At 43.1% G+C, this 14,669-nt stretch overlaps 2 protein-coding genes across 58 annotated transcripts in view; one reads left to right on the forward strand and one right to left on the reverse strand.

Annotated features, from left to right (window-relative positions):
* Window positions 1-14,466, reverse strand: part of LOC128928764 (uncharacterized) — a 64,131-nt gene extending 49,665 nt beyond the window's left edge. For 11 of the 17 annotated variants that reach the window (XR_013520955.1, XR_008474266.2, XR_008474267.2 and 8 more), the window contains exon 1: window positions 13,723-14,466. Coding sequence is in view for 1 of the 17 variants with exons in the window: in XM_078334166.1 (XP_078190292.1) it covers window positions 13,723-13,798; window positions 14,179-14,240 (138 nt within the window). In the remaining 16 variants the exon portion in view is untranslated. The remainder of the gene's footprint in view (window positions 1-13,722) is intronic. The other 6 variants (XR_013520958.1, XR_013520948.1, XR_008474264.2 and 3 more) reach the window with 1 other exon arrangement.
* The window catches only part of SLC28A2 (solute carrier family 28 member 2), a 107,335-nt gene that overhangs the window by 32,887 nt on the left and 59,779 nt on the right, over window positions 1-14,669 (forward strand). For 27 of the 41 annotated variants that reach the window (XR_013520930.1, XR_013520942.1, XR_013520931.1 and 24 more), the window contains 11 exons: window positions 324-437; window positions 760-837; window positions 1,273-1,353; window positions 1,768-1,848; window positions 3,746-3,871; window positions 3,955-4,085; window positions 4,489-4,657; window positions 4,842-5,057; window positions 5,704-5,785; window positions 7,799-7,897; window positions 8,174-8,285. Coding sequence is in view for 9 of the 41 variants with exons in the window: in XM_054239588.2 (XP_054095563.1) it covers window positions 324-437; window positions 760-837; window positions 1,273-1,353; window positions 1,768-1,848; window positions 3,746-3,871; window positions 3,955-4,085; window positions 4,489-4,657; window positions 4,842-5,057; window positions 5,704-5,785; window positions 7,799-7,897; window positions 8,174-8,285 (1,289 nt within the window). In the remaining 32 variants the exon portion in view is untranslated. Of the gene's footprint in view, window positions 1-323; window positions 438-759; window positions 838-1,272; window positions 1,354-1,767; window positions 1,849-3,745; window positions 3,872-3,954; window positions 4,086-4,488; window positions 4,658-4,841; window positions 5,058-5,703; window positions 5,786-6,226; window positions 6,325-7,798; window positions 7,898-8,173; window positions 8,286-8,422; window positions 9,801-11,573; window positions 11,963-14,669 lie in introns of those variants that run through there. The other 14 variants (XM_017976829.4, XM_078334163.1, XM_078334165.1 and 11 more) reach the window with 11 other exon arrangements.

Consider the following 14,669-nt stretch of genomic DNA (forward strand, 5'->3'; position numbering starts at 1 on the left):
AGTAGAATATCAGTTTGCATTGCACTTAGTACTATTAAAATAATGGTTTATGACACTTTTATTTGTATGTATGTATGCATATATGTATGTATAAGTGTCATCTAACCTCCAGACACATTTTTTTAAAACCTTATGGACATATGTGGCTTTTTATATATTACTGCCCTGTCTCTCCCTACCATTGCCCCTGCTTCCTACACCATGTGACCCTAAACTTACTGTTAACATTCTAGGTTGGTTCCACCCAGAATATATGTTTAAAATTCCAACCACGTAATGGACAAGTAGAACTCATACTGGAATAATTTTCTTATTGATCCTAGGTGTCCTGGAGGGCGGTGTTTTGGGGCCTAGGTCTTCAGTTTGTCTTTGGGGTCTTGGTCATCAGAACTGATCTTGGATATAATGCATTTAAATGGCTGGGAGAGCAGGTTCAGGTATGAGAAATTAAATGTGAGGGCTTTTCTCTTTTAGAACCCTAGAGAAAGGAGATTTGAGGGGAGCATGAGAAGATTTAGCTGTACCTTGTGAATGATGTGGTGGAAGATCTGGTTGGGAAAGGAGAGAGTATACTAGGATACAGCTAAGAATATGAATAAAGAGCTCATGGGGACATAGCCTGCCTCTGGGCTGTCAAAGGGAGGCCAGCCTCAGCAGCAACAGTAGGTCCTCAGAACACATGGGGCTGGTCTCACCTTCCCATGTGTCCTTTTGGGTTTCAGTCTTGTTCTCTGCCTTTTTCTTTTATTTTCCCTTCAGATTTTCTTGAATTACACTGTGGCTGGCTCCAGTTTTGTCTTTGGGGATATGCTGGTGAAGGATGTCTTTGCTTTTCAGGTGATACCTGTACTATGGGCAGAAATGACGGTCTGTGGAGGGGTAGAGGAGTAAAGCAGAGGCTGGAAGTGTGTAACCAAGATATCAGCCCCCAGTATACCAATTTGACCTAAGAAGAGGGTTTAACCCCATCAGTAAAGGAAGCAGCATCCATCTCTTTCCCTTTGGTCATTGCCACCCTAACATTGGATGAAATGGAAATTGGGGGAAAAGGCTCAGAAAACAGTTTGTGGTTTAGTACTGATGGGACAATGGATTTAATATATTTTAAATGTATTCCTAATTAGTTTGTGTAGGTACTGAATACCTACACTGTATGAGATACCCTTGGAATGCTAAGAGCTTTACTGAGAAACCTAAAACACAGTCCATTTATGGGTCTACACAGAGTATGCAATGTAACATGTCACCACCTGCTCACCATTCTCATTACAGACCTTACCAATTATCATTTTCTTTGGATGTGTAATGTCCATTCTTTACTACCTGGGCCTTGTGCAATGGGTAGTTCAGAAGGTGAGTTGTTTTCCTACACCAGTCAGGGGATGGGCCCTCCTCTTGTCATCTCTCAGCTTTGGAAAAATGCCCATAGCCAAGCTTTACAGTGTTAGAAACAATGGGAAAATGCAGACCCTCTCAAGAATGCCTGATAGCAAACAGTCAGCCCAGACCCTAGGTAGGCTGAGGGCAGAGCAGAGAGAGATGAGCTGGACTGCCTTTCATACTGAGCTTTAATGTACTTGTTCTAAAGGCCATGAGTCCTGAGTGCTGGTTAAGGCTCTGTTTGTAAATTGGTTTTTGGCCTGGGCTTGCTGCACTACTTCTCTAGGCTCAGTTTCCTTATCAGTAAAATGGAGGAGGAGAGGTTTTGCATGATGGTCTCCAAGATTCCTGCTAACATTAATGGTTCAGGTGTCTGTATTCTTCTAGGTCGCCTGGTTTTTGCAAATCACTATGGGCACCACCGCCACAGAGACCCTGGCTGTGGCAGGAAACATCTTTGTGGGTATGGTAAGCATCTTGAGGCCTTTTGATCTTCTTCCCTCTGAGGAACTGATAATTTGGCACAAAACAAGAGTATGCTTTCTTTCTGAAAAGTCAAATAAATGAAGACTGTGGGGCAGCCAATCTCGGATGAGAAAGAACTCAGCAGCTCAAAGAAGACTCTGCTCATTGCGTTCCCCCTTTGTGCCTAATCATACTTCCCTGGGAATACTTAATCTGGAGAGATAGCCTTCACCACTTCTTTTTTTTGGGCGGGGGGGCGAGTTTTGCTCCTGTTGCCCAAGCTGGACTGCGGGCCCGATCTTGACTCACCACAACCTCTGCCTCCTGGGTTCAAGTGATTCTCCTGTCTCAGCCTCCCGAGTAGCTGGGATTACAGGCATGCACCACCACACCCAGCTAATTATTGTATTTTTAGTAGAGATGGGGTTTCTCCATGTTGATCAGGCTGGTCTCAAACTCCTGACCTCAGGTGATCCGCCCACCTCAGCTTCCCAAAGTGCTAGGATTACAGGTGTGAGTCACCACACCTGGCTGCCTTTACCACTTCTAAACACCGCTTCCTACACAGGAATGTAGGGATTGTCCTGGTCCAACTCATATCCCTCTTTGGAGGCTATAAAGGGTGTTTGATCCTCATTTTGGTTTCTCCCTGTGGTGCTTGGTTTCCAGGGTCTCTAAGGAAGAAAAAAATCACTTGTCTTGCTCATGGCTAACACCAAGGCCTCTTCCACATAATACTTGCTTGGTAAATGCATCTGTATGGAGTAGGTGCTCCATATGTGTTACTGACTGACCAGTTCAATGTTGGGGACAATGACTTGTCACATTCACAGGGAGTTAGTACTGAGGTTTTTCTCTCCCAAGGCTCTAGGCTGCTTCTGAAATGTTCTCAGAGTACTTCTGGATACTTTACCATAGCTCTCTACATTTTGTTGAAATTATCCATAATGAGCCTAGTTTCCTCTGTGAGACTATAAGCTTCTAAGAGTAGGGACTTTGCCTTATTCATATTAATGTCCTTAGCATCTAATACAGTGTTATGCACACAGTTGGCATTTGTGAAATAATAGATACCATTATCGTAAGCCAGTGCTAGATATGGCTTACATAGTTGGGCCTTTATAGTTTCATAACATTATCACAAACATTATTTCTTTTGCTTATTTCATAAACAGGGGGTTTGGATCATCTATATGCATTTCATTTAATAAGTACTGTTTAAGCATCTAACATATTGTCATTAAGTGCATTGCATTCCATAGGTTCAATAAGTGTGTGGTTTTAGACACTGAGAATATACAAAGAAAATATACCATTTCTCTTCTATAACTTTTCTGTTTTTGAGATGGAGTCTCGATCTATCGTCAAGGCTGGAATGCAATAGTGCAATCTCAGCTCACTGCAGCCTCTGCTTCCCAGGTTCAAGTGGTTCTCCTGCCTCAGCCTCCTGAGTAGCTGGAACTACAGGCACACGCCACCAAACCCAGCTAATTTTTCTATTTTTAGTAGAGGTGGGGTTTCTCCATATTGGCCAGGATGGTCTCAATCTCTTGACCTTGTGATCTGCCCACCTCAGCCACCCAAAGTGCTGGATTATAGGCGTGAGCCACCATGCCCAGCCTTCTATAACATTTTAACATGTCAATAGATAAGACAGGCATATATGGAAACAGGTGAGAACTGTGCCAGCCAGGACATGATTGGGTGCTAGAAGAAGTAAGGCAGATGTTGGATGGGCCTGACAGCAGGGCTCTGTATTCACTAAGTGAAGCTGTACCTCACTGAACAGTGCTCACACTGGATGGATGTGTGTCTAGTGGGTCCAGCCCCTGGGGCTGGGGTGGGCACTCTGGTGTTGGGAGTTGCACCTTCTTGGAATCTATTTTCTCCCTGTTTGTAGACAGAGGCACCTCTGCTCATCCGTCCCTACCTTGCGGACATGACACTCTCTGAAATCCATGCGGTGATGACTGGAGGGTTCGCCACCATTTCTGGCACTGTGTTGGGAGCCTTCATATCCTTTGGGGTAGGCACAGTCTGCTTGATCACTCCTGGGTGAGCTTAAGTTGGGTTTGATAGAAACACTGATGCCTAAGTCTGGCCTTACAGGTTGATGCATCATCCCTGATTTCTGCCTCTGTGATGGCTGCCCCTTGTGCTCTTGCCTTGTCAAAACTGGCATATCCAGAAGTGGAGGAGTCCAAGTTCAAGAGTGAGGAGGGGGTAAAACTGCCCTGTGGGTGAGTCCAAGGAGGTAAAAATACTTTGGGAAACGGTGAGCTGCAGTTAAGAGTGGCACTGTGGTAGTAGAGACTTCAAGTCTCCCTGAGGGTGAATAATGTGATTCCATATTCCTTCTTGCATGTCTCTGCTGCTTGCTAATTATGCTGGTTTTCTTCATTTAACCACCCCACCTGGCACTAGCTTCTGTGTGCCACTAGCTCTCTATCCTTGCTATCAGTGCAATTATATGACAATTATATCTGATACTGCTTCAGAGTCATTTCCACTAATAGAGTCACTGAGGAACTCCTGTCACCTTCTACATTGGCCTTGCACCCTCCTCCTGTACAATAGGGACAGTAGGATCTCTCTGAGACTACTCTAGATACCCTACTCTTTCCCTCTGCCCAATAACCACAGGAAGGAGAGGAATGTCCTGGAAGCTGCAAGCAACGGAGCCACAGATGCCATAGGCCTTGCTGCTAATGTAGCAGCCAACCTGGTTGCCTTTTTGGCTGTGTTAGCCTTCATCAATGCTGCCCTCTCCTGGCTAGGGGAATTGGTGGACATACAGGGGCTCACTTTCCAGGTAAATGATTATATTTGTTGGGCTCTCTCTGGGGTGTGGTTAGGTAGCCCTTCAATCATGCACGTCCTCCTGACCCACAGTAAGCTAAGAGAGAGCATGAATAGAAGGGTGGAGGAGATCGGGCCAAGGTTCCAGAGAAGGTCCTTGGCACCTGAACTTTGTTATTAGTCCTTCTTTTTCCTAGGATCTCTCTTTCACTCAGGTCATCTGCTCCTATATCCTAAGGCCCATGGTTTTCATGATGGGTGTAGAGTGGACAGATTGTCCAATGGTGGCTGAGCTGGTGGGAATCAAGTTCTTCACAAATGAGTTTGTGGCCTATCAGCAACTGTCTCAATATAAGAACAAACGTCTCTCTGGAGTGGAAGAGTGGATTGAGGGAGAGAAACAGTGGATTTCTGTAAGTGACAATCCAAAAAGCATAAACACTGTGAGGTCTAAGCCATGATTAACTGAGGGTAGATAGAAAGTGCCACACAGGTTTGTTGCAGACCCACAGATAACTTTCCAGGGTCGCAGGCTTAATTACAAAGCAAACAGAAGAATATACCTAGCAGGCTCCTCTGCAGTGCTTGAGCTATTACAGGTCTGCATGCTATTTCTCACCATACCCCCCGACCACCGCCCCAACTCTGACCCAACTTCTCTCTATAATTAATTGCTAGGGCTTGACAGCTGGGGCAGTCCAGGGCAGACACTGTCTTTTGATTGCCCATGGTCTCCTTCTTCATTTTAAGTCTAAATTGCTCCATATTAATATGCTTTATCTCTTCCTTTTCCTTTCTCCTCTTCCTTCGCAATCCTTCTCATTCCCAGGCCTTCTCCTTATTCATAGCTTTCAACAAGAACAGCGTTGGGTAATGAGGCCCATGGTGGTTTCCATGTCATTATCCCTATAGTAACTCAGGGAACCAGTTATTTTCTGAGCATCTTTTTATGTTCCTTGGGAAATCATGGAAAAGACTGGGGGCTCTCTGTACTCTGGAACTTCTATTGTGATTATAAGACTGCATACATGGGACTGAATTTATTTTTGTTTTCCCCAGGTGAGAGCTGAAATCATTACAACATTTTCACTCTGTGGATTTGCCAATCTTAGTTCCATAGGCATCACACTAGGAGGCTTGAGTGAGTTCATCTATTTTCCCAGCTCCCCAGTAAGACAGCCAGAGCCCAGCTTCTGTAGTGGGCAGTCTTAGTGCTTCAGTACAAGTTGGGATCAGATAAGGAAGCCAATGCGAAATGGACCCATTTCTTAGATTGTAATTAACTTGGACCTAATTGGCAGTCATGCTACCTGGCTACACACAGAGCCCTAATCTCAAATTCAGTTACTTTTTTCCCTTTGGATTGGCGGCCTTAAACGCTAATTTTATTTTCATTTTCTCTATGAGGAAGAAAACATAATGATATTATTTCTATTTTGCCATTAAATTGGAAGAGCATATATAAGATCTCTCTTCCTCCCTCCCTCCCCACTGCCCTCCTTTCTCTCTCTCTCTTTCTCTCTCTCTTTCTTTTCTTTTTCTCTTTCCTTTCTTTTTGACAGAGTCTCATTCTGTTGCCCAGGCTGGAGTGCAAAGGTGTGATCTCAGCTCACTTCAACCTCTACCTCCCGGGTCCAAGTGATTCTCGTGCCTCAGCCTCCTGAGCAGCTGAAATTACAAGTGTGTGCCACCAAGCCCACTAATTTTTTTTTTTTTTTCGAATTTTTAGAAGAAACAGAGTTTCACCATGTTGGCCAAGCTGGTCTTGAACTCAAGTGATCTGTCACTGTGGTCTCCGAAAATGTTGGGATTACAGGTGTGAGCCACTGCACCTGGCCTCGTATTTTATTCAGTAGTGAAGACACTTTTTGAAATGAGGCTGCTCATTAGTTGTCCTCATGGAAGCACAAGAAATTAAAATAAATAAAAGCAGCAGGCACATGAGGCAGATAGAGAGTAAAGGAGAGTAGTATAAAGTGTTGGATTTAAATCTGCAAGTACAAATGTTAAAGGAGTGGGTCTTTGAAGCGGACACAGATCTGTTTAGACTGTTGGAGATACTGCTGCATGGGGGTGACGGGTGGAGGAATAATATGAGGAAAGTGGATTTGTCCTTGAGTGCAGGGGCACAGGGATGACTAGCAGATCCCAAGTTTGGAAGATCCAAGTTAGAAATGGATCTTAGGCTGGATGTGGTAGCTCATGCCTATAATCCCAAAACTTGAAGGCCAATGCGGGAGAATTGCTTGCTATAGGAGTTTGAGAGCAGCCTGGGGCCAACAAAGTGAGATTCTGTCTCTACAAACAATTTAAAAATTAGCTGGGCATGTTTGCACATATGCCTGTAGTCCTAGCTACTCAGGAGGCTGAGGTGGGAGGATTGCTTGAACCCAAATAGAGGCTACAGTAAGCTGTGATCATACCATTGCACTCTGGCATGGGTGACAGGGGGGAGGTCCTATAGAAAGAAAAAAAGAAAGTAAGGAAAAAAAGGAAGGAAGGAAGGAATCTTGGAATAGATTATAATAAATATAGCTCAGCGTGTCCCTTTTTAAAGGCAATTATATTCTGAGGTAGTCATTTAATTCATGTATTTGGTAGCCGATTTAATTTAAAGGGGAAATAATTCCCTTCCAATTTACCTTTTCCCCTTCTGTTAAACACCTGTCTACATTGTTCCAGTCTTGATGCCTGATTACTGTCTGATTATGAGATTGCCATCTAGTAGTGGGATATGCATTGTGTGGCTAAGTCTTAGGTGAGTGTTGCTTTCCTTAGCCCTGTGTCTAAAAATAGTCCATCTAATTCTGGTCCAGGCTTAAGACTGCATATCTCAAGCAGCGAATGCCAGGCATTTGTACCTGTCTGAATCAACCCAGAGCCTTGCTTGATCCAGATACGTCTCGGGCATGTTCATAGAACCTTTAAAGTGAGGGTCAGACACTCAATCCTTGATATGAGGAAAGTCTAAGTTAGGACTAATGTATACACACACTCTTTAGGGCAACATTGGCCAGTCTCAGGTGGATGGTAATAAGGATGCTCTTCATCAGCTGTGTTTTGTTCCTCTGCTTTCGTCTAAGTCAGGACTCATGGGATTTACCTGATTGCGTGGTGGGAAAAAGCTGAAATTATTTTATTTTATTGTCTGCAGCATCAATAGTACCTCACCGGAAGAGTGACTTGTCCAAGGTTGTGGTCAGAGCCCTCTTCACAGGGGCCTGTGTATCCCTTATCAGTGCCTGTGTGGCAGGTAGGTGCCTCAGTTCTGAGGGAGATACTGCTGCATGAGGGTGATGGTTGGAGGAATAATAGGAAGGTGGAACTGTCCTTGAGAACAGGAGCAGCAGAGATCACTTCCCTAGATCATGACAGGATGTCTTTTGGAATATTGATTTACCCATCCATTCCTCAGAAATATGGCAAAGGCACCTAATCAACAGTGTCCTGAATTTGTAGAGAAAGAATAAAGAGCCTTGAGAAGCATGTGTCAAATCTTTCCCTTGGTATCTCTGTCTCCTTTATCCAGGAATCCTCTATGTCCCCAGGGGAGCTGAAGCTGACTGTGTCTCCTTCCTAAACACAAGTTTCACCAATAGAACCTACGAGACCTACATGTGCTGCAGAGGGCTCTTTCAGAGGTGAGCACCAGGACCCCATTCCCTTTTCTTACCCACGGTCCTCAGGTCTCCAGGGTAATTCTGTTGAGATTGAATAGTGTATGAGAAGGGCTGCGGGTACTGGTAATGACCTAGATCAGTGTTCTTTTCTCTTATAGGGTGCATCTTCATTATTAGCTTAGTATGCTCCAGTGACAGGGTTTACCTATGTTGTTGGGCTACTGAGAAGCAGAGCAGCAAGGGAAGAAGTAAAGAAAAGAAGAATGATTGGCTGGGCGCGGTGGCTCACGCCTATAATCCCAGCACTTTGGGAGGCCACCGAGGTGGGTGGATCACGAGATCAAGAGATTGAGACCATCCTGGTCAATGAGGTGAAACCCCGTCTCTACTAAAAACACAAAAATTAGCTGGGCATGGTGGTGTGTGCCTGTAGTCCCAGCTACTCGGGAGGCTGAGGCAGGAGAATTGCTTGAACCCAGAAGGTGAAGGTTGCGGTGAGCCGAGATCGTGCCATTGTACTCCAGTCTGGGTAACAACAGCGAAACTCTGTCTCAAAAAAAAAAAAAAAAAAAAAAAAAGAAAGAAAGAAAGAAAAGAAGAATGATTTCCCTGATAAGAAATTACTCTACTGGCTGGACATGGTGGCTTACACATCCAATCCAACACTCTGGGAGGCTGAAGCGGGAGTATTGCTTGAGCCCAGGAGTTCAAGACAAGCCTGGGCAACATAGCGAGACCCTGTCTCTATTTTATATTAATTTTAAAAAAAGAAGTTACTCTACTTATTGTGACTGGAATACAGATAGGTTATAGGTAAAGACTTAGCAATGGTTATAAGTGGCTAAAATATTATAGATTTCTTCAGACAGAAATGAAGACTGAGAGAGGATAAAGTTGAATTTACAAAATCATGATGAATTCAGGTAGTGTAAAAATGAACTTGTTTACCAAAATCTAGAATATGAAAATAAAAGGATATATCACTAATCTAAAAGAACTAGTTTTGGAACACACAAAAGGAAGGATTTGAGGAACTAGAATGTTTGGTGCCTTCAAATCAAAAGGTGTGTGTGTATTGGTGGCAATATATGGATGAGTGAAGAGAGTTGTGGGAAAAAAGGCTGAGAGATTATAAGAAGCCTTATATGAAATATGAAAGAATTTAGGTTTTGACCTGCTGAATTCTGAACACTGGCATGATCAACTATGCTGTTTCAAAATATCATTCTGGTAGTTATTTGGATGACAGGGAGTCCAAAAAATACCCTGCTGTAATAGTCCTAGTGAGAGACAGTAAGAATTGATACTAAGTGGTTGTGAAGTTGGAGATACACTAGATCCAGTAGAATTAATAGGATTGGTCATTGGCTAGATAGGAGGAAGAGGTGGGGTGAGGAAGAGGAAGGAGTCTCAAATGACTGTCTTTTTTCTGGCATGAGCAAGTGGGTCTAAGGAGTGTCATTCATTCACAGAAGAGGACTAGTTTCAGGAATGGGAGTAAAAGAGAGAGATTATGGCTTGATACAGTTTTCATCTTGTATATTTTTTTTTATTGAGATGGGGTCTCACTTGCTGCTTGGGCTGGTCTTGAATTCTTGGCCTCGAACTCCTGGCCTCAAATGATTGTCTCATCTTGTCCCCCCAAAATGCTGGGATTACAGGCCTGAGCCATCATGCCCAGCCTTAATTCAGTTTTTGATGTGTTAACTTGGAGGTATTTGCAGGACCTATGAAGGTGCTCAAAAGCCACTTCAGGTCTGGGCTTTGAGAGAGGAATCAGAGCTGGAGATACATTTTAAAGTTATGGGCCGGACACAGTGGCTCACACCTGTAATCCCAGCACTTTGGGAGGCCATGGCAGGAGGATTACCTAAGCTCAAGAGTTCAAGGCCAGCCTGGGCAACATGGTGAAACCCCATCTCTACTAAAAAAAAAAAAAAAAAACTAGCCTGGCATGGTGGTGTGTGCGGGTAGTCCCAGCTACTTGGAAGGCTGAGGTGGCAAGATCACTTGAGCCCAGGAGTTAGAGGGTGCAATGAACTGTGATCCACACCACTGCAGTCCAGTCTGGGTGACAGAGTGAGACCCTGTCTCAAACAAACAAACAAACATTTGGAAGTTAAGTGATCTGTTCACCATATAGGTAGATATTCAGGTACTAGTTGCTTAACAGGTTACTGGGCCAAGTTAATGAATGGTGCCCCTCCTGTGTTTGGAGGTTATCATCAGAGAAGGCAACCAACATTTTTTAAAAAAATTCTTTTGATGCACTATTAAAGACGAGTTATGGCTGGGTGTGGTGGCTCATGCCTGTAATCCCAGCACTTTGGGAGCCCGACGTGGGGGGATTGCCTGAGGTCAGCAGTTCAAGACCAACCTGACCAACGTGGTGACCAACGTGGTGAAACCTTGTCTTTACTAAAAATACAAAAATCAGCTGGGCGTAGTGGCAGGCGCCTATAATCTCAGCTACTTGGGAGGCTGAGGCAGGAGAATTGCTTGAACCTGGGAGGTGGAGGCTGCAGCGAGCTGAGATTGTGCCATCATACTCCAGCAAGACTCCGTCTCAAAAAAAAAAAAAAAAAAAAAGATGAGTTATGAGCTGGAGTCATCATTGCTCTGGCATAGTTTGATTCTTTTTTTTTTTGTTTGAGACACAATCTTGCTCTGTTGCCCAGGCTGGAGTGCAGTGGCACAGTCTTGGCCCAGGCTCAAGTGACCCTCCCAGTTCACAGTTCAGCCTCCCAAGTAGCTGGGACTATAGGCCAGGCACACGTCACCATGCCTAGCTAATTTTACTTTTTGTAAAGACGGGCATTCATCATGTTGCCGGATTCTTATATTCTTGTGGCATTTTGGTGGATTTCTAAAGCCACATACTAAAGATCATTAGTATCTAGAATATGAAAGATGTAATGTTTTTGTCCAATTAATTTATACTAATTAAGTGTAAGCTATTTTCAAGAGGAAGGTGGCCTTGGAATACCACCTTACTTTTTAGAATAAATTCAATACTAAATCATTATAAGCCATACACTGACTCAGGGATATCTGGAAATTTCCAAATGGACTGCGGTTAGGAATTGGGAAAAGGAGCAGGCACATAGTTTAGGGTTTCTTGCTAGTATTATCGTGGGAATGAATGAGAAAAGAAATGTAATTGGGTTTTGTTTATTTGGTCACGGCTGATGGATCCATTTACAGAGTTTTTTTTTGTTTGTTTTCAGCTGCTTAGTATAACTTATTGGTATATTTTGTTGCTTTGTTCCTAACTGACCCAATATGTACCTCTCTGGATGTTCTTTGCAGTACTTCTCTGAATGGCACCAACCCTCCTTCTTTTTCTGGTCCCTGGGAAGACAAGGAGTTCAGTGCCTTGGCCCTTACTAACTGCTGTGGATTCTACAACAATACCGTCTGTGTCTAAGGCTGCTTGATCCATTTCCATAACAGTTTTGATCTTAAAAGCTTTGTGATGGCAAGGTGTTTACATACTCAGGGTTCCCACAACTAACTCACCAAGATTTTCAACAGGAAATAACAGTAAATGTAAAAGATTCATTTTGGTTCGCTGTATCCCAATAATGAAAAATAGCTTTTGTTTTTCCATTATTTGGCTGAACCAAAAAAATGACATTCCTCATGGGCCCTGCCTGAACTTTTATTTGAAAAAATAAATATTACAATATCAAAAAAAACTTACAAATCTTGCTCCTAGTTGCCATCTTAAAAATATGTGATGCAGTATGCTATAAATGTGATTTAGTATGTAATGTGCCTGGGATGGGGGAGAAGCTCTATTTCTTAACGTTGTGGATGAGCCGGATTTTTATTACTGATGTTACATTTGAAAGGTATATGAATATTTAATGATAAGAATTTTCTGGTTGTCAAACATTTTTAAATCTAAAAACTTCTAAACATCATTACATGGTAAACGAAAAATACTTCCTGTATACTCAGGAAGACTCCTAAGGAATGTGCATTTCTTAAAGGTCATTACTTTGTTTTAGTATTCTGCTTTAGTGCCAGGCACATTTGCTCCAAGTTTATGGGGAATCCTTTAAAACAGTAATTTTCAGTGGGAAGGGGGCCAATTTTGCTTTTCAGAGGATATCTGACAATGTCTCCAGACATTATTGGTGATTTAAGTGGGAGGATGCTACTGACATCTAGTGAGTAGAGGCCAGTATTGCTGCTAAAATTCCTATAACCAAAGGTCAGCCCTCCCACAACAAAGAATTATCTGGTCCCAAATGTCAAGAGTGCTGAGATTGAGAAAGTCTGATTCAAAATATTTAGCATATTTATTATATTTAATATTATTTATTATATCAATATTATAGCCTTAAGGAAGGGTTTCAAAAGGATATGGGAGTTCCTCAAAAAGTTAAACACAGAATTACCATGTAGCCCCACAATTCCACTCCTACATATATATTCAAAAGAATTGAAACTAAGTTCTCAAACAAGTACATGTACATGCATGCTCACAGTAGCACTATTCACAATAGCCAAAAATTGGAAACAGTCTAAATGTCCATCAAGAGATAAACTGTGTTATGTACACACAATGGAATTTTATTCACTCATTTAAAAAAATGAAGTACTCATTTATGCCATGTACAGGAACCCTGAAAACATGCTAAATTAAAGAAGTCAGATACAAAAGGCTTATTATTGTATGATTCCATTTATATGAAATATTCAGAATATATAAATCCATAGAGACAGAATGGAGACTGGTGGTTGCCAGGGACTGGGGGAGGAGGGATTAGAGAGTAACCCCTTAACGAGTTTGGGGTTTTCCTTTGGGGTGATGGGAATGTTTTGGAACTAGATAGAGGCAGTGGTTGTGCAACATTGTGAATATTCTGTCACTGAACTGTTCACTTCAAAATGGCTAAGTTTATGTTAGGTGAATTTCACCTCGAAAAATTTTTTGTAGAAGGCTTCAAGTACTTGTATGTTCCCTTAGCTAATCTACCTCCTTCAATTTCCCAATTCTCTGAGCTCAGAACCACTTGGTCGTCTTCTCAGTCTCCAGTCCTATCCCCTCTTCCGTGCTTTCCAAACTTGACCGAAAAAGGAAGCTTCAATAAATTGTTTCTTGAACTACAGATGAATTTTACTCTATGCCTGTTTTGTTTCTGAGAGGAAGCAGAATGGAATGGTTGGTGGTATTGGACATGAAGCCAGATTGCTTGAATTCTCATTCAAGCTCTGCCAGTCATCACTAAGGTGGTATCTTGGACAAGTTCCTTAACATCTCTGTGCCTTGGCATCCTGACCTATAAAATAAGGATAGTGGGACCCACCTTAGGGGTAAAGATAGTGACATTGTTGTAAGGGGATTGTCTGTTTTCTGTTGCTTATAACAGAATATATGAAGCTAGGTAATTTATGAAGAATAATATTATAGGAATAGTATTATGAAGAAAAGGAATTTATTTCTTACCGTTAAGGAGGCTGAGAAGTCCAAGGTCAAGAGGCCGCACCCGGTGACAGCTTCTTGCCAGTAGGGACTCTGCAGACTGAGGGGCAGTGTAGGGCATCACATGGTGAGGGGGCTCAGTGTGCTAGCTCAGGTATCCTCTTCTTATAAACCCACCATCCCTCTGCGTGATAACCCATTAACCCATGAATGATCCATGAAGAGCCCTCATGACCCAATCGCCTCTTCAAGACCCCAGTTCTCAATATTGCCACACTGGGGATTAAGTTTCAACATGAGTTTCCGAGGCGGCAATCAAACCACAGCAGGGATCAAACAGTGACTGCTCGCTGCGAGTCTAATGTAAGGTTAGCTATTACTATTAGCTGCTACTAACAGCTATTACTACACTTACTATAATACTATAGTAATAGTATTACAGATTATAGTATAACAATGCTATTACTACTATTAAGATACCTGAGTTCATGGGTATCGATTTGTTGAGCAATGTATGAAATTCGGTTCACACAAGGAAGCATGAGAGATGGAGGGGGCTCTTTGTCTTCCTCCAGGGCGGAGGCCAACTTTTTAAGTCGGTTTTTAATTCTCAGGTTCTTAAAGTAAATCTGGCCTAAACCCTCCCTCTTAGAGGGCTTCGCTGTAAATGCGGGAAGCACGCCAATCTTAACACCAGTGTCTGCAGAACACTGTCAAAAGCAGGAGGGAGCAGGAAAAACAAGAGCTGACAGAATTCTCAAAAAACACGACAGGGCGAGAGGCCGGAAGTGATCTTAGCGGGTTGGACGGCTTGGGTTGGGTGGAAGGGACAGTCAATCCTGGGAGGACCCTAACTGGGACCAACCGCTCTAGGGCTCCGCCCTGGGGGCGGGGAAAACACGCCCACTCCGCGTTCTGGGTGGTTCCGCGGCGCAAGCGCATTCCGTCCACAGCTAGTTTACCCGGGCTCT

Source organism: Callithrix jacchus, chromosome 8, assembly GCF_049354715.1.
Source record: "Callithrix jacchus isolate 240 chromosome 8, calJac240_pri, whole genome shotgun sequence".
Taxonomy (NCBI): domain Eukaryota; kingdom Metazoa; phylum Chordata; class Mammalia; order Primates; family Cebidae; genus Callithrix; species Callithrix jacchus.